General features: G+C 42.5%; 1 protein-coding gene across 4 annotated transcripts in view; it reads right to left on the reverse strand.

The window, feature by feature from the left end:
• FKTN (fukutin) overlaps positions 1-24,920 on the reverse strand; it is a 52,719-nt gene extending 27,799 nt beyond the window's left edge. Inside the window, exons 1-7 of one of the 4 annotated variants that reach the window (XM_073542678.1) lie at positions 24,769-24,920; positions 23,186-23,366; positions 12,552-12,611; positions 10,728-10,868; positions 5,412-5,689; positions 4,532-4,664; positions 2,802-2,931 (exon numbers count right to left, since the gene is read on the reverse strand). In XM_073542678.1, coding sequence (XP_073398779.1) covers positions 2,802-2,931; positions 4,532-4,664; positions 5,412-5,689; positions 10,728-10,868; positions 12,552-12,611; positions 23,186-23,290 — 847 coding nt within the window. In that variant the 5' untranslated portion in view covers positions 23,291-23,366; positions 24,769-24,920. Of the gene's footprint in view, positions 1-2,801; positions 2,932-4,531; positions 4,665-5,411; positions 5,690-10,727; positions 10,938-12,551; positions 12,612-23,185; positions 23,367-24,768 lie in introns of all 4 variants that reach the window. The other 3 variants (XM_073542676.1, XM_073542677.1, XM_073542679.1) reach the window with 3 other exon arrangements.
• Positions 24,921-25,232: the final 312 nt, after the last annotated feature.

The following is a 25,232-nucleotide window of genomic DNA, read 5'->3' on the forward strand; positions in this document are numbered from 1 at the left end:
CATAAGGAACTTGCCTAGATGTGTGGTGAGCACCTTGAACCCCGAAGTGCTTCACAGAAGATTGTAACGCAGAGCCATGAAAATAAAAAATCTTTTTTTTCCTCAAAAAATGAATTTTTAGCTCGCAATTTTTTACTTTCACAAGGTTAACAGGAGAAATTGGACCCCAAAAGTTGTTGTCCAGTTTGTCCTGAGTACGCTGGTACCCAATATGTGGGGGGAAACCACTGTTTGGGCACACGTTGGGTCTCAGCAGGGAAGTAGTGACATTTTGAAATGCTGACTTTGATGGAATGGTCTGCGGGCGTCATGTTACATTTGCTGAGCCCCTGTGTGTCTAAACAGTAGAAACCTCCCACAAGTGACCCCATTTTGGAAACTAGACCCCCCAGGAAAACTTATCAAGATGTGTGGTGAGCACCTTGAACCCCCAAGTGCTTCACAGAAGTTTAGAACGCAGAGCCGTGAAAATAAAAAATCATTTTTTTCCCTCAAAAAAAATGATTTTTAGCCCACAATTTTTTTTTCACAAGGGTAACAGGAGAAATTGGACCCCAAAAGTTGTTGTCCAGTTTGTCCTGAGTACGCTGATACCCCATATGTGTGGGGGAACCATTGTTTGGGCACACGTCAGGGCTCGGAATGGAAGTAGTGACGTTGTGAAATGCAGACTTTGATGGAATAGTCTGCAGTCGTCATTACGTTTGCAGAGCCCCTGATGTGCCTAAACAGTGGAAACCCCTCACAAGTGACCCCATTTTGGAAACTAGACCTTCCAAGGAACTTATGTAGATGTGTGGTGAGCACTTTCAACCCCCAAGTGCTTCACAGAAGTTTATAATGCAGAGACATGAAAATGAAAAAAACATTTTTTTTCCACAAAAATAATTTTTTAGCCCCCAATTTTTTATTTTCCCAAGGGTAACAGGAGAAATTAGACCCCAAAAGTTGTTGTGCAATTTTTCCTGAGTACGCTGATACCCCATATGTGGGGTAAACCACTGTTTGTGCACACGTCGGGGCTTTGAAGCGAGTGAGCACCGTTTGACTTTTTGAACGCAAAATTGGCTGGAATCAAAGGTTGCACCATGTCGTGTTTGGAGACCCCCTGATGTGCCTAAACAGTGGAAACCCCTCAATTCTAACTCCAACCCTAACCCCAACACACCCCTAACCACAGCCCTAACCCCAACACATCCCTAATCCCAACCCTAACCATAACCCTAACACACCCCTAACCATAACACTAACCACAAGCCTAACCCTAATTCTAACCCTAACCCTCTTTCCAACCCTAACCCTCTTTCCAACCCTAACCCTCTTTCCAACCCTAACCCTCTTTCCAACCCTAACCCTCTTTCCAACCCTAACCCTCTTTCCAACCCTAACCCTCTTTCCAACCCTAACCCTCTTTCCAACCCTAACCCTCTTTTCAACCCCAACCCTCTTTTCAACCCCAACCCTCTTTTCAACCCTAACCCTCTTTCCAACCCTAACCCTCTTTCCAACCCTAACCCTCTTTCCAACCCTAACCCTAACCCTCTTTCCAACCCTAACCCTCTTTCCAACCCTAACCCTCTTTCCAACCCTAACCCTCTTTCCAACCCTAACCCTCTTTCCAACCCTAACCCTCTTTCCAACCCTAACCCTCTTTCCAACCCTAACCCTGATGGAAAAATAAAAATAAAAATATTTTCTTTATTTTATTAGTTCTGCCTACCTATGGGGGTGATAATCGGGGGGTTCATTTACTTTTTATTTCATTTTGATCACTGTGAGAGTGATCAAAATGAAATAATGGAATCTGCAGTCGGCAGATTCGGGCGGGCGCACTGCGCATGCGCCCGACATTTTCTAAGATGGCGGCGCCCATGAACCGGACCCGCCGGACACCGGGAGCGACTGGGGGACTTAGAAGGTGCCGGGGGCGGTCAGAGTGGGTGAGGGGGTTATCGGATGCTGGCGGGGAGCGAAGGGAATGGCAGGGGGGGCAGATGATGACAGCGGCGGCAGATCGCCGCTGTCATTCAGTGGCGGGGGGGGCGATCGCCGGTGGGGGGGTCAAATCGGTGTCTCCAGCCATGTCCGATGCTACTGCAGCATCGGCCATGGCTGGATTGTAATATTTCATCAATTTTCATTGATGAAATATTACTATCGCTCTGCTTGGCTGTTAAAAGTGAAACAGCCAATCAGAGCGATCGTAGCCACGTGGGGGCGAAGCCACGCCCCCTGTGGTGAATTACAAAGCCCCCTGTATCTGCGGGTCAGGTGACCTTTCATTGACCCCCGGTCACCCGACCCGCAGGGGGCTTTGAATTCATGACACAGGGTATGCGTCATAGGTCGGATTGGCACCGACTTTCATGACGCATACGCTGTGTCACAGGTCGGGAAGGGGTTAATGGTATTTAAGACATTCTATTTATTAATCATTATTTTCTTAGGCTAGGTTCACATTTGCGTTTAGGAGGGCTGCGGATGGCTGCCTACTTCCTCCTTTCTTGCTCCTTGAAGCTCCGCCCACGCTCCGCCCTACTTCTGTATGTGTCCTGCGTACCCAATGTTAACGATAGGTACGCAGGGAAACACAGGACATGTACAGAAGTATGCGGCGCTTCAGGGAGGAAGAAAGGAGGAAGTAGGCAGCCATCCGCAGCCCTCCTAAACGCAAATGTGAAACCAGCTTCTTTGTGATTTTTTAAAATTCTTTGCTATGTAGCCATTTTTTGCTTATCTAGGTTACTTTCCCAATCTGTTTTTTATGCTGTGGGTGGTAGCAATATACCATACTGAATTACCTAAACATGTCCCGCTGCTGATCCAGAAACTCACACCCAATGAGTCCAAAGTTGCTGCTGCCAGGTGTAAAAGTGCCTTGGCTTTCTTTCTAAATTCAACCCCTTCTAGCGATAAGTCATCAGGATAGAGCTAGGAGGAAACATAAGGGATTTCAACACATCATCATAAATGTTTTGATCTGTCACAAAAAGAAAAAGTTTATTGGATGTCGGCAACACTTCACTACACAGTTCAAAGTGCTACAATCTGGGAGAAGTGCATTTAAAAGAGCATTAACAAGAACACCCCCTTCTATACTGGCGAGATGCCATGTACAGTATACAGCCCCCAAACTCTGTGTCTGGTAGTCTAAGGCCTCTTTCACACTTCAGTTATAATCCGCCAAAAAGGTAGACAAGCGGATCCGTTATCAACTGATGTGAACGGATGGCACAGGATCCGTTTTTAGACGGATCCTGAAAATGAGGAAATGTAAAGGGATAGAGAGGGAGAGGGAGAATTTTTTTGTCCGGCACCCGGACAGATTTTGGGGTTAATTCAGTGTCTGGAGGATCCGCCGGCCAAAAAAACGTTGCAAGGTCCGTTTGGAAATCTTTGAGGATGTTGACGGACACTAACATTGTGGCGGATCCTCAAAAAAACGGATGCAACGGACGGCAATCAGTCAGGATACTCCGATAATGAAAGTCAATGGTGAAAAAAACGGATCCGCAAAGAAAAATGGTGGATCCGTTTTTTTTCAAAATTGGCGGATCTTGACTGATTGTCAAAAACGGAAGTGTGAAAGAGGCCTAATACTGGTAGACTAGATGCCTTTAGCAATGAGTAAAAGTCCTTAAAAATCCGGTAGTCGGAAGACCAACATTTCTAAGTGAAAGGAGTCGTCCGGTCTTAAGCTACAAGTCTGCAGTGACTCTATGTGACTGCATGATTGTGAATCCTCACCGCACGCACTGCACGCTCTGAGGATTCTTAGGTGCCGCCAACTGGACACAAGACTAGATGGGTATGGTCTCGCTCAGTACAAGTGTACTGACCAAGGCCGGATTCAGTCTAGTCGGAATGTGGCTGGAAGTGTGCAAATTGCATACTTGTGGCCGCATGTCTGTCCACTCCTAACACAAGAGAATCCTCACAGCATGCAGAGTGTGATGTGAGGATTCTCAAGTCTGCAGTCACATAGAGTACACAGTGGAACCGAATGGGTTAATTCCTGCGCTGCCTGGACAGAGAGAATGGTGACAGATGGAGTCAAAGACCCGTGAAGGATAAATGTTGTTTATTGTCAACGCATTTCAAAGTAGCACCATTCTTCTTCAGGACAAACCAAAGTGACCCCATTTGCGCTACTGTAATTACATTTTACTTTCTCCCATACAGTAACTGCAGACTTGTAGCTACCGTTTCACATCTGCACTACGCTTTCCATTTCTAACTGGTGCCAAACCCTTTGGCAGATCCAAGCAGCTCCTTGGGCACTCGCTTATGAAATCGGTCTTTTACTTTTAGGTTTGTTATTTTGACGGCAAGAACTGAATTGCATGCGGCAATATTCTTGCCGTCCTATGGGATGGTGACATTTATGGAAGCCACAGCAGAAGAACCAAACGCAAACCAAAAGAAACCGAGCATGTGAAATACCTAATCATGTAACACTAGGAAAAGGAGTTCTCTACATTTGAAAAGCCTATGAAAGTGAAGAATTTAATGACAAGAAAACAAAACCAACCTTGAAATAAGACCGAGCTTCTTTGTAACGGCACTCTAAAAACCTTGAATGTGCAACCTCAGATAAAAAGTGTGAGGGATCTCTGGGGATCTTCACCTTTACTCTGTCTACAGTAATCTGGACCAGATCCACACTAAAAAAAAAAAAAAAAGAAGAGTGTAAAGGAAAATTCTAGTCACGGCACAAAGTTACAATAATGGCATCTCAACCCTTTTCTAGCAAGATGCTAACAGGACAACAGTGGTGATAGGGCTCAAAAAAGGTCTTTATTACATAAATATATCACTGTTTATACAGCTGGAAAAGGCACCCATGAATGTCTAAAGTGTTGGCAGCGTAACTTGGGTGAATAAATTCACATCTTTTATTCCTTTATTTGCTTTTTTTTCTCTATATCCAAGTGTAATTTGCCATGTTTCTCAATAGTCAGAGGAACCCAGTTGCGTACATCTCACCACTAGCATGAGTAAGTGAGAATCTCCATATTGTGAACACTGTACACATCGTAAAAGCAGCAATTTAATCTTATAGTATAGGAAGCAGCCAATAAAGGGAAGAACAAAGACTTAGGTCTGTTTCACGGTCCGAGTACAGACCATGACTTAGTCTTCTGACCTGAACTTATCTACCTCGTATGTGTCTGTTATAGGGATCAAAATGAGTTATTTATCATAGGCCTATGAGGCTGTTGAATTTGGGTCAGAAGATTTGCAACATTGTGGTCTAAACTCGGACTGTGAAAGTCAGAAATATTAAACTGGCTTTATGTAGCGGTAGAGAATTTATTTATTTTTTTACGGTCAGGAACCTTTTACAGCAACTTCTAGTATTTTACCGCTCATTTAAAGGTCTCATAATCTGCCTTCACCATAAACTTTACCTGCTGTAGGCCCCAGCATATCGACCAAACTGAAGCTTTCGGAAAGGCGCAAACTTCCTATCCATATTTCTCCTCAGTCGTAAAGGGCCGTGCCAGAGATAGTTGCCACTCCTTTCATAAAACACTACCAAATGTATGGTGTGTGCTGCCATCTTGAAGATATAATGAAGAGGTATTTCTGTGCCTGAGAGATCATCCATGCCTTCCAGTCGTGGGTCTCGTCCATCATATTTCTGCCACTGAAATCCCAGTTTTTCAGCAGCTCGAAAAATACTGCCCTATGAAACATTTTTACATTATAGAAAGTATGTCATGAAAAAGGACAAGATCACAAATCATATGAAGACATCTGGAAATGTAATGGCGACTAAAATATCAAATATCAATTATCTAGTTGATTACATTCCTTTTCTCATAAGGCCAGGGCTGCATGGGGACATCTACCACGTAACACTAAACTAGTGTTGCATTGCGACATCCATCTAATGATTTCCTATGAGCCTGCAACCTCCTGTGACTGGGATGCAGTTGCAAGTGTTTCCAGATGTTTTGGATTTTTGCTCGCTGGTCAAAAAGACTTCAATAAAAGTCACATGTGACTGTAACTTGTGTGCAACTTATCTAGGATTTGGCAATCTTTCTAAAGCTTTAAAATAGTCAGAAGACAGCAAGTCTCAGTGTTTTGTGCAACAACTCCATTCCTGTCTATGAGTGTTTAGTTGCTAGATTTGTATGCGGTTTATAAAGTTTAAAAAAAAAAACTCCCAGAGGCTCACACAGGGAGAGCATGTGGCTGTATTTCCTGTTTTTCCTGCGTCTGTGTATGAGAGAAGCAGCCTGCTGTAGATGCTGCACAGATAGAGACACACAAATTATTTATTCCAAATTTATTAAGCATATTGTTTCTGATTGTTGAATACTAAATAAAGAAGCTCTGTTGTCACATGCTTGGAGAGTATCCTGAATAATCCATTGCCAACAGGTTAAGGGCCCAGAGTGACACAGAACCCCAGAGTAACACAGCAACAGAAGCCCAAAGCAAAAGCAGCACAGAGCAACAGAGAAGAGCAGCAATCCTGTCAAGTTCTCAGCGCCAAGCCTCACTAACCAAAACTACCAGTCCTGGAAATTCAAGGTGAAGATGCTGCTCATATGAGAAGGCACATGGAAATATACTCAGGAACAAGTGCCTCATCCATTACCAGATGATTGGCTAGAGAATGATCAGAAAGCACAAAGCACGATCTCCCTCAGTGTAGATGATAATCAGATTGTGCATATATGCAAGTGTTCAACTGCAAAGGAGATGTGGGATGAGTAACAGAAAGTGCATGAAAGATCAAATCTCACCAATAGGCATTATCTCATGAGAAAGCTGTATCAGTCTAAGCTAAGTGATGGACAGAATATGCAGGACTATATAAGAAACACCCTAGAGATTGTGGAGCGTCTCAGGGGCATTGGAGAAGAAATAAAAGATTTTCATGTTGCTGCACTTCTATGATGTGGTCTTCTAGAGAGTTATATCACACTCGTGACTGCACTAGATGCACAGCCAGATGATGAGCTGACACTAGAGTATGTTAAAGGCAAACTTGTGGATGAAGTCAAGAGAAAAACGCAGCATGTAAGCAGCAGTAATGAATCCAGAGCAGAAACAGCATTAAAGACACAGAATTTCCCTAAATATAAGAGCAATCTAAGAGAAACTCGTGAATGTTTTGTCTGTATAAAGCCCGGCCACCTTAAAGCAGACTGCAGAATTTGGAAAGCAAGAATGAGTCAGCTTAAAAAGCAGAACAGTCATCAAAGGGTTAAAACAGCTGTAAAGGAAGATTCTGCATGTGTTGAAGCTGCATTTAATGCCAGTACAGGCCCATCTGCAAAGTATATATGGTGTATAGATTCTGGTGCAGGCATCCAAATGACAAATAACAAAGATTTCTTCACTGACCTTGAAAGCAAGTCAGAAAAGGTCATCTTAGCTAATGGTCACTATATGACTTCCGAAGGAGTAGGAGATTACTACCTCCACTGTCCAGTTCCACAGCACAAAGCAGAAAGATCCCAGTAAAGGATGTTCTCTATGTTCCCAGCCTTGAAAGCAATCTTCTGTTAGTAAAGAAGCCCACGCAAAAGGGGAATGTAGTTACTTTTAAAGATAACAGCTGCATCATCTCAAAGAAGGGTCACACTCTTGCAGAAGGAAAAATCCAAGATGAAATTTTTCAGCTAAAATGCAAAGAAAGAGTGTATAGTGCTAGACAAGATCTGCATAAGAACTGTATCCATGTATGGCACATACGTCTTGGGCACAGAGACCCAGGAGCAGTAAGGAAGCTAGCTCAACCAGTATAGTCAAATGATGAAGTGCACTAGCTGTCTTAAAAGGGAAAATGTCCAGAAAATCCTTTTCTAAAACTAAAATAAGCACCACTAGATTTGCACAGCCACTGGATCTGATACATAAAGATGTATGTGGTCCAATGAGTGTTCAAACTCCTAACAAGAAGAGATATTTTCTCACATTTATTGATGACTACTCCAGATATTCAGTCGCTTACCTGCTTCACAGTAAAGATGAAGTTCCACAGAAACTTGAAGAATATCTTGCTGTAGTGTTTAACAAATTTGGAAGAATGCCAAAAGCCCTGTGTTCAGATAATGGAACCGAATATACAAGTGGTAAGGTGCAAACCATTTTGAAAAAGGATGGAATCATGTTCCAGACTACCATTCCATACAACCCAGAGCAAAATGGCATTGCAGAGAGAAAGAACCGTTCTCTCTATGAAAGTGGAAGAAGTATGTTGTTTTATGGGAATCTACCTACAACGTATTGGGGAGAAGCCATCATGACAGCTTGCTATCTTCAAAACAGAGAGCCAGGTAAAGCTACAAATAAAACTCCATATGAGCTATGGAACAGCGAGAAGCCTAACATGAAGCACCTCAGGATATTTGGAAGCAAAACATTTGTGTATGTTCCCAAAGAAAAACGTTCCAAGTGGTAATAATACGCAAAGCAAGGAGTCCTGGTGGGCTATAGCAAAACTCAAAAGGGATACAGAATCATGCACCCAGAGACCAACACAGTAACAATCAGCAGAGTAGTGATTGATGAAAACTCTGTATTGCTCAAATTCCATGAAGTTACACCAGTTATTCAACCTAAGAAGCAAGAACGAGAATCTCAATCACCAAACTCAGACACCGAAAAGGATAACACTGAAGTCTGAAGTGTGGATAAGCTCTGAAGCCACCAAGGAAGACACAGAAGAACCAAGTCAACCTCCAGTCAGGAGTCAGAATGGCCAAACAAAGGTATCCCAGCTAGATGCCTTTCTTATATGGTCAGAACACTTCCTGAACCAGAGCCAGAGTCATGGCAAGAGATGCAAAAACTTCCTGCTAACAAGAAGAAGAAGTGGATAAATGCCGCTAATGAAGAGATGGAGTCCCTTCACCAACTCCAGACACGGGAGCTTACTGAGCTACCACAATGAAAAAGAAATTGCAAAGCTAGGTGAAATTCTCAACCAGCACTTTAAAACTAGGGACCTTGGAAATGTGACACATTATTTGGGAATCCAAATCCAGAGAGAGGAAGATGGGAGTTTTCTTAACAACCAAAGTTCTAAAATTTCCACAATCCTAAACCAGTTTAGAATGTCAGAAGCCAAAGGTGCGTCAACACCAATGCATCCGTCCTACTTAAAGTTAGAAGAAGAAGAAGATCTGCTACTCAGCAATGAGAGTTACAGACAAGCAGTGGGGGCGCTTCTGTACATAGCAACCCCAACTCGTCTGGATATCACAGCCACAGTTGGAATTCTCTGCTGAAGTGTAAGCATGCCACGCCAAAGATACTGGAATGCAATTAAGAGAATTCTTCAATATCTTAACTCAAAGGCTAAATCTTAAGATATCTGCATCAGGAGATCTCACTCTCAGAGGTTATGTGGATGCAGATTGGGCTAGAGATTCAAGTAATCAGAAATCAACAAGTGGTTACTTGTTCAAGTAAGGAGAAAATTCAATTTCTTGGTCGAGCAGAAAACAAGTGTCAGTAGCATTATCTTCTACAGAAGCAGAATATATGTCTGCTGCTTATGCAAGTCAAGAAGAAATTTGGTTGAAACAACTTTTGGAAGATTTCGGCGAGCCATTAGCTCAACCAACAGTTATCTATGAGGACAACCAAGGATCCATTAAACTTGCCAGCAGTGAGAAGATTAGTGCAAGGACTAAGCACATTGATGTAAAACATCACCACTTACGTGACTTAGTGGAACGTGATGTACTCGAGTTTGGATATTGCGAGGCTGACAAAATGATAGCTTATGGTATGACAAAGCCATTATCAAGAGCCAAGTTTGTGGACTTCAGAACCGCAATGGGACTAACAGGATAAGTAGTTGTTGAGTGGGGGTGTTGGAATTTGTTTGGTGCAACAACTCCATTTGTGTCTATGAGTGTTTATTTGCTAGATTGGTATGCTGTTTATAAAGAAAAAAAAACTCCGAGGCTCACACAGGGAGAGCATGTGACTGTATTTGCTGTTTTTCCTGTGTCTGTGCATGAGAGAAGCAGCCTGCTGTAGATGCTGCATTTTTACAGACACACAAATCATTAATTCCTGATCTGTTAAGCTTATCATATATTGTTCCTGATTAAAGAAGCTCTGTTGTCACCCGCTTGGAAAGTATCCTGAATAATCCCCTGCCGACACTCAGACATGTTGCAAAGATGTTTTTGGATGTACAATTAGTCTGAGAATAGTTGTTGTAAGACACTACTTGGACAACTCCTTCTTACATTAAATGTTCGGCCCCGATAAAATAATTAAGTCTATATTCACCTCCCTGTTCCCGCGGTGTTGGCAATCACTCTCCCGGGGCTTTGATGCGGTGTTGTGACATGTAACAACTGCGCCCAATCAGCGCTGGCGTCACTGTCTCTGCCTTCGGACAAACTGAACATGAAGCGGAAGTCCAGGATGCAGATCTCGGACTTCCTCTTCATATTCATTTCGACAGGAGGCAGAGACAGTGATGTCAGCGCTGATTGGGCACCGACATCTTGTGTCATTTCTCCACATCACAGCCCCGGGACCTCGAGCACCGACACCACAGGAACGGAGCCAGTACGAGAGGTGAGTAAAGGTTTTTTTTTTTGGGGGGGGACGAACATTTAGTTTCAAAAGGGATTGTCCTAGTAGTGGACAACACTTTTAATAAAAGAAATATTCGGTTATTCAATACACAGGAAAACATGGCTGACAACCTAAGTGGTAGAATTAATGGAAGCAATTACCCTTACTTTATGTTCCCATGTCTTGTCTAGTAGGCCTAAAGTAGTGATGTCTCTCTGCTTGCAAAAATATTGACACCCTGGTGGCAAACTGTCCGGCGAGCTCCTCAGCTGTTCTAAATCATTTCTTAAGCGTCCCAAAATCTGAGAATCCAATAGAAAAACTGGTACATTGTGATTGGAAACCAGATTGAAAAAGGTTTTAACCACTTTCTGTATCAAAGGAAAGAAAAAATAAAAAGTGTTTATTATCTTATAACATTTGATTTTCTTCTTTCTGATAAACATATGGACTCACTAAATTACCAGCGAAATGAAGCACATCTATGATTGCTATCAGAGCTGCAGAGTTCTGAAAGCGGTTTCTTTGAGATATTCAGGCACATTTCTATATAGAGTCTATAATGGGAAGAACATACGAGACTGTACATTGGCAGTGTCTGCTCCGTATACACTCCCTGACAAAAGTGATGTCGCTTATCCATGTCATGTAAATAAAAGCTTATAACCTGACGTTAAATTCATCCATTGGTTGTATAAATTATTCTTTTGGAACCTGAATCCCTCCGAAATGTGGCTTAGGTTAAGAAATTAAATTGGCATCAATGCAGAAATATTGATCATTTAATGGACACAGAATGGTCAGATTTTGGCAAGACAAAAGTTTTGTCGCCTGGTCATATAATGCACCCAATCCTAGTTTACATCCTCACCTGTGCTCAGTAAATGATCGGTTAATTAGAGGGTGTGTATAAAAAGAAACCCAGCACCCCAGACTCTCACTTGAGCTCTGACAACATGCCAAAAATCCACCCTGCGACCAAAGCCTGGATTATCAAGAGGCTGAAGACCAGATCCACTGCAGAGGTGGCTGGCACCTTTAATGTGTCTCAGCGTCAAGTACAAAGAATTAAAAAAAGATTCGAAGAGACTGGAGATGTGTTTGATAAGCCCAGGTCCGGCAGACCCCGCAAGACAACTGCTCAGGAGGAACGTTTGTTGGTTAGAAAATCCAAAGCCAAATCCAAGTCAAACTGATTGACAGGTTGGTCACACTCGTCAAACATAGTGTTTGACAAGTGTGACCAACTTTTTACTATTGATGCTGCCTATGCAGCATCAATAGTAAAAGATAGAATGTAAAAAATAATAAAAAAAAAAAAATAAAAAATAATGTTATTCTCACCTTCCGACGGCCCCAGATCTGCTCTGCGGCGCTCCCAGCATCTTTCGGTCCCAGTAATGCTTTGTGCGAAGGACCTGCAATGACGTCACGCTCCCGAGAGCGGTCTTGGCACAAAGCATTACTGGGACCGGAAGATGCCGGGAGTGTGGTGAGAGGTGGGAAGGACTCCGGTGGCCGTCGGAAGGTGAGAATAACAATATTTTTTATTTTTATTCTATTTTTTACAGACCCTGGGTACCATTCGCACATGAAGCGCTCACTTCACGCATGGTGGGCATAGTCACATGTGAAAAATGAGCGTTTCAATGCAATCCTATGGGTGCGGAATCCCAGCAATTGTGAAAAAATAATGAGCATGCTGAGGATTTTTCTGCTATGTGATTCCGCAGCGGAAAAATCCGCAGCATTAGCACAGCATTGCGGAATCCCATAGGATTGCATGGGATGCGCTTTTTTGCGTTTTCGCTGTGATTCCGCGCATACAAAAATGTAAAAAAAAACGCTATGTGTGAACACAGTCATAGGGTGGAAAAAAAATTAAATAAATTGCTGGCACATAATGCAATAACAAGACAGACCCCTCTTTTCTGAAAAGGAAACCTGTAGACCTGCAAAGAACATGACAAGGAGATTCTACTTACCCAACGTGTACCGTCCTGAGCTGACAAGCTTCCTTTCAACTTTGAGAAAGCCGGGCCATGCTAAAAAAAAAAAAAAAAAAAAAAAAAAAAGACACACTATGAAAAGAAATTAACGAAAAATACAAGCCAATTGGCTGATACAAAATTCACAGGTTGCAGTGAAAATCTGCAGAAAGACCCAGAGATATGAAACTACATCTGGATTTGACGGCAGATTTAATCTCAAAAGAATAGGTTAGGTCCTCGGAAATCTGCAGCAGAAGATTACATAATACACAGTATAATCTTGTCTCCATGCAGATTTTGGAAACAATAGCGAAACATTTACAAAAAATCCTCAGCCTGGTCCAAAGGAAGTGGATAATTATCATCCTATTTGAAAATGCACTGCATTCTAGTATTTCACAGCATCCTGGCACTTCACACAGGTTAAGTACAATGCGGTTTTGAAAACCCGTAAACCCTGGTGATTCTGAAACATCTGGCTCCTGCCTTACAAAGTTTTTGTTGGTGTTCTTTTAAATTTTAAAATACTGGGGAAGAGGTAATTTAAAAAGTCTATAGTTCTGACAAAAATTAAGAGACCACTTTCAAATGTTCAGCTTGTCTGACTTTTCTCATTATAGGTATATTTTTGAGTAAAATGTAAATTGCTCTTTTAGGCTGTGTGCCCACGATGCGATTTTTAAGCGTTTTTGCCGTGATTTTCGGTGCGAAAACGTTTAAAAATCGTGTACAGAACGCCCCCCATGCATTCCGCACATGCTGTGCTAATGCTGCGCTTTTTTCCGCGGCGGAAACGCATCACGGAAAAAATCGCAGCATGGTCATTCTTTTGTGCGGAATCCAGGGCTGTGGAGTCGGAGTTAGTTTTGGTTGGAGTCGGAGTCGGTAGAAATGTACCGACTCCAGCTTTAAAAAAAATGTATTAATATTTCATAATTGAACTTTCATATGAATTTTATAAATGTTACTCAAATATATACAGTATGTTCTATCAAACTATGAACAACAGTGATAAGCAGTTCTGCTGGAGATAGAGACATTTCTTACTTCTTGTGTGTCACTGTTCTCCACTGCCCTTATCTAATCTTATACTTGGTTAAGGGGGTTTTACACTAAGCGATATCGCTAGCAATATCGCTAAAACGTCACCAGTTTTGTGACGTTATAGCGATATTGCTAGCGATATCGCTATGTGTGATACTTACCAGCGACCGGCTCCCCCGCTGCTCATCGCTGATCGCGCGAGAATGTCCGGCTCCATTTCTCGTCGGGCGCTTCCTGCTGAGACTTCCTGCTGTGACGACGAGCGACGCTGGACGCGGGCGGGAGGACGCAGGATCGCTGTGTGTGAATGGTAAGTATCGTGCGCTGCGTCGCTGCTGCATCGCTGTGAGATCTTTCTGTATGAAAGCTCACTAGCGATCATTTAGTGATGCACCAGCGATCCTGGCCGGGTCGGATCGCTGGTTGGATCGCTGGTGCATCGCTAAATGTAAAAGGGCCTTTAACCTCATGCTGCCCCAACCCCCCTACTTACAATGTATGAAACTGAAAGTGAAAATGTGTTGCAAATTCTTAGTAGTAAAGCTCCTCCTCTAGACTAGATCATACTAGGTGTGCGTCTTCCAAGCATCTCACAGCTGCCTGCTACTCAGAAGAGGAAGACTGTAAGGCCGGAGTCACACTAGCGATTAAAACGGTCGAATGCAATGCGATAAAAAAATCGTATTGCATTCGAACCCATGTTATTCTATGGGGCAGCTCACATCATGCGATTTTTTATCGCATCCGATCCTCGGACCGAGACAATCGCAGCATGCTGCGATTGTCACCGATTTTCGGATCGGATTCCCCAATGCAAGTCTATGGATGCGATAAAAAAACGCATGGAAAAGGCACCAAACGTGTGACTTGCGATTAAATCGCACAACTTCTCCAGGTCAACAGGATAGGGCATCAGGCATTGGCATTGGATGTCAATTTGATGCTTAGATGCGATTAAAATTGGTTCCTTGCCGGAAAATGGGATGACAGACGGATAGCTGGCCAAGAATTCTTTGTGCGATTTCGTACCGTTAAAATGGGACCGATTTTTTAATAGTTGTGTGTGACTCCAGCCTAAGAAGTATTATCCTTTCAACAAACTTTGCATCAGTTAACTGTGAGTACATGAGGAATAATAACAGTATTACTGACCACTATATCAGTTGTACGACCTGGCAATAATTTTGTACAATTGTTTTTAGGAAAAACAATTGTCATTTGGATTGTGAATGCAGAATTAAAAACCTGAGAATGTCAAAGAAGCATCACATTAAATCAGCTGTATTTGAACATTTCACCATCACTCAAGATAGAAAACATTATGTCTGTCAGTGTATGACAAATGATCCAGACGAAAACAAATGCTGTGAAGCCAAGATGAGTGCATATTCAGGCAAAGATAAAAATGCTCCTACCAGAGCTTCTAATCTAAAGAGACATTTACAGCGCTTTCATCCAGAAGTACTGAAAGCAGTGGATGAGAAAGACTGCATCCAAACCAATGAACCAGTGCCCAGCTCTTCCAGCCAAACAAAGGAGCAGAGAACTTTGCAGCCATCAGTTGCAAGATATTTTGTCAGTGACAAAGTTACTGTGACAATGACAGTAGATACATTTAAAAAACAGATCATAGAGCTTGTTGTAAAGGATAGTGTGCTTATTTCATTATTTTCACGACCAGCTTTTATGTGTCTGAATGGGGAAATGGCCCGCAAGCTTGGTGTTTCTCTGGAGAGAGTGTATTAGAAAATTAGTAATCGAAGAAGCTTTTAAACAAAAGGAAGAACTTAAAAAAACTCTCAAGGGACGCTTTCTGTTTCTTAAAATGGATGCCTGCACACGTCACAGAGTGAACTATTTTGCCATCAATGTCCGATTTGTTTGTGACAAAAATGAAATAGTTACCAAGACATTGGCAGTAAAAGACACCAGTGAGTTTCTCCAGGTCTTGGTGGAAAAGGTTCTGCAAGACTATGAACTTAAAAAAGAGCAAGTTCTTTCTGTCGTAACTGACAATGCTTCAAATATGATAAGTACTATTAAGCTAATGAATGAGAATAATGATGGTGACTAGCAGCTAGAAGAACATTCTGGGTCCACAGACACAGAAATGTTTGAAATAGAGGAACACAGTATTGTAACTGAGGAGCAAACTGAAGTTGCTTCAGATGAACAGCAACATGATAGTTTAGATGATCTTGTTGAAACTGTGTCAATATGTTCTTTCATTCATCACATGCGCTGTGTTGTGCATACGCTACAGCTGGCTATAAGAGACAGTCTGCAAGAAGGACATGCTGCTGCACTGATTGGCAAGGTGAGAAAATTGGCTACTGTTGCCAAAACCCCTAAAGTTGACTCAATTTTGAAGAGACGTGCTGGAAAAGGGGCAATTATTGATCAAGCCACACGATGGGGCAGTACTTACTTAATGATTCAGCGCTTGGTTGAACTGAAAACCTTTCTTGTAGACATGGCTAACCCTCAACTGACGCTAAATGAAAGTCAGTGGAATCAGGTGACTGAGCTGGAAAAATTGCTAGAGCACCCATTTACAGTGACTAAAAAATTACAAGCAGAGGACTTAACTCCAGGTATTTTCTTAAAGGAGTGGAAGAACCTGATGTTTCGCCTGTCCCAAAGAGGAGGGTTAATTGCAAGTGGCATTGCTACATCAATGAAACGGAGAGAGGAGCTACTATTACAAAATAACATTCTTTTGGCAGCTGTTTATGTAGACCCAATGCATCGGATTCTTCTAGATGATCAACAGCTAAGTAAAGGAAAAGAAGCTCTGTTTGAAATAGCAGTAAGGATGAAAGGGTTGCAGAACAGTCAGGAGGAACAAGAAGAATTTGGTCGTCCTGCCACATCTTCACCCTCATCATCAACTGATGAAGAATTTAATTTCGAAAAATATTTGGATCACAAGGACCATGCAAAGCGTTCCCGCATAGAAGAAGAGTCATCCCCATCAAGGAACACAGCCAGTACATTTCAGCAGAATTTTTCATGTGCACTAAAAGAAATTGAGAAATTTGACCATTCATCAAAAATAACAGTGCAACAAGCGATTCCTCTGTATCCTGACATTGTCAGAGATGTTGCCCGAGTGGTTACTGCTTTGCCACCAACACAAGTTAGTGTAGAGAGGTTGTTCTCTGCTCTCAAAATAATTAGATCAGATTTGAGGGCATCCATGAAGGAGGATCTGACAGAGGCAATACTTTTTCTGAGGACAAATTTCTAGATTTCTTCTTATTAACTGCATAAAAGTGTTTATTGCATATTTACTTACAGTTTAGAAAAGTTTATAAAAGTTATTTGCTATATTCTAATAAATGTAGTTTTTGCTCTAAGTGGTCTGATTACTTATATGATGGTGAGAAACTGAATAAGCACGATGTTTAATATTTTACAACAGTAAATTTGTTGTTATGAATTGGCCATTTATGAAGGAGTCGGAGTCGGAGCCTGATAAAATCCAGGAGTCGTGAGTCGCAACTGTGGCTTACCGACTCCACAGCCCTGGCGGAATCGCAAAGAATTGCCGCGATTCCGCACCCATAGGAATGCATGAGAACCGCTTACTTCCCGCATGTGGCTATGCCCACCATGCGGGAAGTTAAGCGTCTCATGTGCGGTTGGTACCCACAGTGTGGAGGAGAGGAGACTGTCCTCCAGGCCCTGGGTACCATACCCCTGTGAAAAAAAGAATAAAAAATAAAAAAATCGGGGTATATTTACCTTCCGACATCCCGCACTGCATTCCCGGCCTAAGCGTTCCCAGTAAAGCCTTGCGGCACGGTCCTGTGATGACGTGATCTCGCGAGATCGCTATAGTAACGCAAGACCAACGTCATCACAGGTCTCGCAAGGCATTACTGGGAACGCTGAGGCCCAGGATGGCAGCGTGGGACGTCGGAAGGTAAATATACCCCGATTTTTTATTTTTTTATCATTTTTAACATTTTATCTTTTACTATTGATGACGCATAGGCGGCCTATGTTTGACAAGTGTGACCAACCTTTCAATCACTTTCCAACCGATGCTTCAAATTGCTTGGAAAGTGCATGAGAAAATCGCGGCAAAATCGCGAACAGAATCGCGGTGAAATCGCGCGGGAAAAAACGCGCGATTTCTGGGAAGGAGTCCGGTTTTCAGTGTGCGTTTTAACACGCAACGTGGGCACATAGCCTAAATCTACAAACTTCTGACAACATGTATCCAAATTTCCAAGCAATACATTTTGTTTGTTTTTTTCTGAAAAGGAGAAATGGTCAAAATAAAAAAAAAAAAAAAAAAAGTGCTTTCAGACCTCAAATAGTGCAAAGAAAACAATTTCATAATCATTTAGAAACATCAATACTAATGTTTTACCTCAGGAAGAGTTCTGAAATCAATATTTTGTGGAATAACCATGATTTTTACAAACAACTTTCGTGCGTCTTGGCTGCTTTCCACCAGTCTTTCACACTGCTTCTGGCGCAAAACTTTAAGTAGTTGTTCTTTGTTTGATGGCTTGTGACTATCCATCATCCTCTTGATTACATTCCAGAGGTTTTCAATGGGGTTCAGGTCTGGAGATTGGACTGGCCATGACAGGGTTTTGATGTGGTGGTCTCTTAATTTTTTGCCAGAGCTGTACAGTAAATTATTGAAAAGTCTAAAGATAGTCTTTTTTAGCTTCCTCCTCTAAGCGCACCATGTTCTGGCATTTTTTTCTGATGTTTTTTTCCTATAAGGTTTAATTTAAGGGTGTGCAGTTTTCTTTAACCCCTTAACCCCCAAGGGTGGTTTGCACGTTCATGACCGGGCCAATTTTTACAATTCTGACCACTGTCCCTTTATGAGGTCATAACTCTGAAACGCTTCCATGGATCCCGGTGATTCTGACATTGTTTTCTCGTGACATATTGTACTTCATGTTAGTGGTAAAATTTCATTCAAATAACTTGCGTTTATTTGTGAAGAAAACGGAAATTTGGCGAAAATTTTGAAAACTTCGCAATTTCCCAACTTTGAAATTTTATGCCCTTAAATCACAGAGATACGGCACACAAAAAACTTAATAAATAACATTTCCCACATGTTTACTTTACATCAGCACAATTTTGGAACCAAAATTTTTTTTTGTTAGGAAGTTATAAGGGTTAAAAGTTGACCAGCGATTTCTCATTTTTGCAACACCATTTTATTTTTAGGGACCACATCACATTTGAAGTCACTTTGAAGGGTCTATATGATAGAAAATACCCAAAAGTGACACCATTCTAAAAACTGCACCCCTCAAGGTGCTCAAAACCATATTCAAGAAGTTTATTAACCCTTCAGGTGCTTCACAGGAATTTTTTGAATGTTTAAAAAAAAAAAAATGAACATTTAACTTTTTTTCACAAAAAAATTACTTCACGTCCAATTTTTTTTATTTTACCAAGGGTAACAGGAGAAATTGGACTGCAAAAGTTATTGTGCAATTTCTCCTGAGTATGCTGATACCTGATATGTGGGGGGGAACCACTGTTTTGGCGCATGGCAGAGCTCAGAAGGGAAGGAGCGCCATTTGACTTTTTCAATGCAAAATTGGCTGGAATTCAGATCGGACGCCATGTCACGTTTGGCAAAGCCCTGATATACCTAAACAGTGGAAACCCCCCACAAGTAACCCCATTTTGGAAACTAGACCCCCCAAGGAACTTATCTAGATACGTGGTGAGAACTTTGAACCACAGAAGTTTATAACGTACAGCCATACAAATAAAAAATCATATTTTTTCCACAAAAATTATCTTTTCACCCCCAATTTTTATTTTCCCAAGGGTAACAGGACCCTAAAAGTTATTGTGCAATTTGTCCTGAGTATGCTGATACCCAAAATGTGGGTGTAAACGACTATTTGGGCGCATGGCAGAGCTCAGAAGGGAAGCAGCGCCATTTGACTTCTTTGGCTGGAATTGGGATTGGACGCCATGCAGCGTTTAGAAAGCCCCTGATGTACCAAAACAGTGGAAACCCCCCACAAATGACACCATTTTGGTAACTAGATCCCCCAAGGAACTTATCTAGATGTGTGGTGAGCACTTTGAACCCCCAAGGGCTTCACAGAAGGTTATAACGCCCGGGCATGAAAAAATCATATTTTTTTCCACAAACATGATCTTTTAGTCACCAATTTTTTTTATGTTCCCAAAGGTAACAGGAGAAATTGGACCCCAAAAGTTGTTGTCTAATTTGTCCTGAGTACGCCGATACCCCATACGTGGGAGAAAACTAATGTATAGGCACACGTCGGGGCTCGGAAGGGAAGTAGTGACGTTTTGGAATGCAGACTTTGATGGAATGGTCTGCGGGTGTCATGACGTGCTTGGAGAGCCTCTGATGTGCCTAAACTGTAGATACCCCATATGAGGGTGTAAACGACTATTTGGGCGCATGGCAGAGCTCGGAAGGGAAGCAGCGCCATTTGACTTTTTTGGCTGGAATTGAGATCGGACACCATGTCGCGTTTGGAAAGCCCCTGAAGTGGCAAAACAGTGGAAACCCCCCACAAGTGACACCATTTTGGACACTAGACCCCCCACGGAACTTGTCTAGATGTGTGGTGAGCACTTTGAACCCCCAAGTGCTTCACAGAAGTTTATAATGCCCTGGCGTGAAAATAAAAAAATCATATTTTTTTCCACAAAAATGATATTTTTGCCCCCAATTTTTTATTTTCATAAGGGTAACAGGAGAAATTGGACCCCAAAAGTTGTTTTGCAATTTGTCCTGAGTAGGCTGATACCCCATATGTGGGGGTAAAACACTGTTTGGGCGCATGGCAGAGCTTGGAAGGGAAGGAGCACCATTTGACTTTTTCAACGCAGAATTGGCTGGAATTGAGATCAGACGCCATGTTGCGTTTGGAGAGCACCTGATGTGCCCAAACAGTGGAAAACCCCCCAATTCTAACTCCAACCCTAACCCCAACACACCCCTAACCCTAATCTCAGCCCTAACCCTAATGGGAAAATGGAAATAAATACATTTTTTTTATTTTATTATTTTTCCCTAACTAAGGGGGTGATAACGGGGGGTTTGATTTACTATTTATGGCGGTTTTTATGTTTGGCAGCTGTCGCACGCTAAAAGACGCTTTTTATTGTAAAAATAGTTTTTGCATCACCACATTTTGAGAGCTATAATTTTTCCGTATTTTGATTCATGTGAAGTCTTATTTTTTGTGGGACGAGTTGACTTTTTTATTGGTATCATGTTCGGGCACGTGACATTTTTTGATCGCTTTTTATTCCGATTTTTTTGATGCAGAATGAACAAAAACCAGCGTTTCATGAATTTCTTTTGGGGGGTGCGTTTACACTGTTCTGCGTGCGGTAAAATTGATAAGGCGGTTTTATTCTTCGGGTCAGTACGGTTACAGCGATACCTCATTTATGTCTTTTTTATGTTTTGGCGCTTTTATGCAATGAAAACAATTTTATATAAAAAATAATTATTTTTGCATCGCTTTATTCTGCGAGCTATAACTTTTTTATTTTTTCGCTGATGACGCTGTATGGCGGCTCGTTTTTTGCGGGACAAGATGACGTTTTCAGCGGTACCATGGATATTTATATGCGTCTTTTTGATCGCGCGTTATTGCACTTTTTGTTCGGCGGTATGATAATAAATCATTATTTTTTTGCTTCGTTTTTTATTTTTTAAGGGGTTCACTAAAGGGGTTAACTAATGGGACAGTTTTATAGGGCGGGTCATTACAGACGCAACGATACTAAATATGTGTACTTTTATTGTTTGTTTTTTTTATTTCCAAAAAAATGAATTTATTAGGGAATATATATTTTTTTTTATTTAGCGATTTTTTTGTAAATTATTTTTACACTTTTTTTTTAACTTTAGTACAATGTCCCAGTGGGGACATAACTGTCATGTGACAGATCGCTGATCTGACACATCACAGATCACTGTGACAGATCAGCGATCTGTCACAGGCACTTCAGAAGGCTTCCTCATGCCTGCGCTTTGCAGGCACTGAGGAAGCTCCCTGCAGGCCCCCGAAGGTCCCTGCCGCCATTTTGGATCCGGGGATCTGCAGGGAAGGAGGCCCCCACAGCAGCGCTGCACATTGCGCTGCTGCGGGGGTCGCAGGGAAGCACGGAGGGACCCCCCTCCCTGCCGATGCTTCCCTAAACCCCTGGTACACTGCGATCGTGTTTGATCGCAGTGTGCCAGGGGTTAACGTGTTGGGGGCGGTCCGTGACCGTCCCGACACATAGTGCCAGGTGTCAGCTGTGATAATCAGCCGACACACACCCGCGATCAGCGGCGCTCACTGTGTGAGCGCCGCTGATCGCTATGTCGTACTATCCCGTCCATGGACATAGGGGCCCGGGTCCCATGGACGGGATAGTACGTTAGATGGCAGAAAGGGGTTAAGTGTATTTTGGAACGAGACTGCTCCTAAAAGTGGCTGGAGGTGTTGCCGTCATTTTTCACTGTCTTTCTGCTATGATTTGAACTATAACCAGCAGCTTTGAGTTGAGTTGTGTACAATGATTCAAATAGCAGCAGGACACTTATCCAAAACACATCAGCAAGTCCACCTGTAAATGGCTTAAGAAAAAACAAAATTAAGACTTTGGAGTGGTCTACACAAAGTCCTGACCTTAATCTGATTGAGATGCTGTGGCATGACCTTAAAAGGGCAGTTCATGCTCGTAAACCATGCAATGTGGTTGAATTACCACAATTCCGCAAAGATGAGTGGGCCAAAATTCCTCCAGAGCATTGTAAAAGACTTATTACCAGTTATCGCTACCGCTTGATTGCAATTGTTGCTGCTGAGGGTGGCCCAACCAGTTATTAGGTTTAGGGGGCAATCACTTTCTCACACAGGGCCCTGTAGGTTTGGATTTCTTTTTCACTTAGTAATAAGGACAATCATTTAAAAACTGCATTTTGTGTTTACTTGTGTTATCTTTGTCGAATATTTAAATTTGTTTGGTGATCTGAAACATGCAAGTGACAAACATGCAATAGAAAAGGAAATCACGAAGGGGTAAACACTTTTTCACACAACTGTAAAACTAGCAACTGTCTTTCTAGCAGAAACCACCTTAAGAATGAATATGTTACTTTTTTGAACCGCTTCATGGCTTCCAACTTCTGAAGTGTTTAAAAGGAGCGACAAAAGAGTGAACGGGTGCAAAGCACATCGTTTTGACACTGAGGTGCATTATGTTTCTTTTTGCTGTGGGTTTGCAGCACTTTTTTATAGGCAGATTCCAGGTGGAATTTGACTGAAAAAGATATCTTGTGCACATACCTTTAAGTTATGTGCACACTGAGTTTTTTTTTTTGGCGTTTTTATGGCAGACATTCTGAAAATTTGGAGTTTCTGCTCAGGTTGTTTCTTACTAGCTTTCAATATAGGTCCATAAGGGGATGGATTTTCCATACATACAGTAACTCAACTTATGAGTATCCAGTGTTAACAAGAATAAAATCCCCTAAAAATATCACAGTCTATACCCCAAATATCTCGATAGTGGATCACAGTGCTGTATATGGGAAGAAATATTACCTTGGTAGATATGTAGTATCGGTAGTAGTACAGCTGGAACAGAAGAAACAGTGTACTTGCCGCTGTCAGCACAGCCAGCATTATGTTTTTGTTGACTCGTTGCATTATCCCGGACTCGCAGATGTGTGATAGCAATGCATATCAGATCTGGGCATTGTTGTCAGATCACATGGAGTATACACTGTAATATGGCACAATAAGAGAGTTATTGCAATCATGTCATCAATACGCGCAGAAAGCAAAAAATGCATTCTTTCTATATCGGAAAGGTCAAGGACTGTGAGGAGCTGCAAAGATGCCACCGGTGTTACATGGCAAGCAGAAGACTTCAAGAGGAAAGTCAGCTAAGGCCGGGGTCACACATGCAAAAAACTCGAATGTCAGTACCGGCACTCGGGAACGGAGCGTGCGGCTGCATGTATTTCTATGCAGTAAAAAGTTATGGCTCTTGAAGGAAGGGGAGGAAAGAACTACAACGCAAACATGGCCCTTATACAGCCTCCTGGCTCTCCTCTGACAGTTGATGCTGTGGAAGACAAGATTCTGGATGTTGGAATCTCAATGACTGGTGAAGTACAGCCGCTGCCAGAGGTGTCCAGGCTTAAGGGGGTTTTACACTAAGTGATATCGCTAGCAATATCGCTAAAATGTCACCGATTTTGTGACGTTATAGCGATATTGCTAGTGATATCGCTATGTGTGATACTTACCTCCGACCGGCTCCCCCACTGTCCATCGCTGATCGCGCGAGATCGGGCGGCTCCATTTCTCGTTGTCAGCTTCCTGCTGTGTGAGACGAGCGACGCGTGGAGGCGGGCGGGAGGACGTCAGGATCGCTATGTGTGAAAGGTGAGTATCGTGCGCTGCGTCGCTGCTGCATCGCTGTGAGGTCTGCCTGTGTGACAGCTCACTAGCGATCATTTAGCGATGCACCAGCAATCATGACCGGGTCGGATCGCTGGTCGGATAGCTGGTGCATCGCTAAATGTAAAAGGGCCTTTATTCCTAGAGATAAAACATAAGCAGGGCCCAGCACTATGTGTATGGCGGAGATGGCCACAGCGATGCCGGGTGTGAGGCCAGCTTCACACTATGTTCACATGCAGATTTGTTGCAGGGATGTCGGTGTTTTTCCCATTTATCTGTACAGGGCTCGTACATGGTGTTTCCTGGAGAAAGTAAACGCATACAAGCAGAGACTAATCACATACAGAATGTGAATATTGTGCAAAATCTGCCGGGTCCTCCGAGAGGTGGGACAGGGGAAATGGCTTCACATAGAGGGTCCTTCCTACAGTTCAGAGAATGCCCCCGTTCATGCAGACGACAATTCTATGCAGTGGGATCCATACAGTGTATTTATCAGAGCACTCAAATATATATATATATATATATATATATATATATATATATATAACACACACAGATGTGTAAATGCACATTATAGATGTATACTGTCCATACATACACAGATCTATACATACAGACACATTACATGCGTATAGATGTACAAACAAGTGTATAGATGAGCACACACGTCCAGCACTATGACACAGAACCGCCCCCCCTTCCTGGCATATTACCTGCCCCCGTCCAGTCCTTTGGTCAGGTGCACAGTCATCTGAGGAGCCTCTGCCGTAAAGCAGACAAGAGTAGAGATAAACACACCGTGAGGCTCTAGAGTCACTGTCACTTTAAGAGAATGTTCTTTCTAGAGATGGTAAATCTTAGTGAACAAAAGGACCTTTGATGATGTCATGACCATGTGATCAGTCACATGTGTAAGGGGCGTGGTCAGGCACTCCGGCTGTAGACTGTGGCGGTGAGATGTGAAATGTCTGTGTGCGGAGACAATAGCTTCTAGCTGGGACTGAAGCTGCTCCTGTGAGGTGTGGCGCTCCATGTAGAATGCTGTGTATATGTGAGCAGAACTGTATATAGGTATGCAGTCTTATACATTGTTCTTGTGGCAGAGCTGGGCGTGTTATGGGACTGCGTGTGAGAAGTGAGGCTGTGCGTGAGAAGTGAGGCTGTGCGTGAGAAGTGA

The sequence above is a fragment of the Dendrobates tinctorius genome, unplaced genomic scaffold (genome assembly GCF_039654945.1).
Source record: "Dendrobates tinctorius isolate UK_male_01 unplaced genomic scaffold, ASM3965494v1 ptg000128l, whole genome shotgun sequence".
Taxonomy (NCBI): domain Eukaryota; kingdom Metazoa; phylum Chordata; class Amphibia; order Anura; family Dendrobatidae; genus Dendrobates; species Dendrobates tinctorius.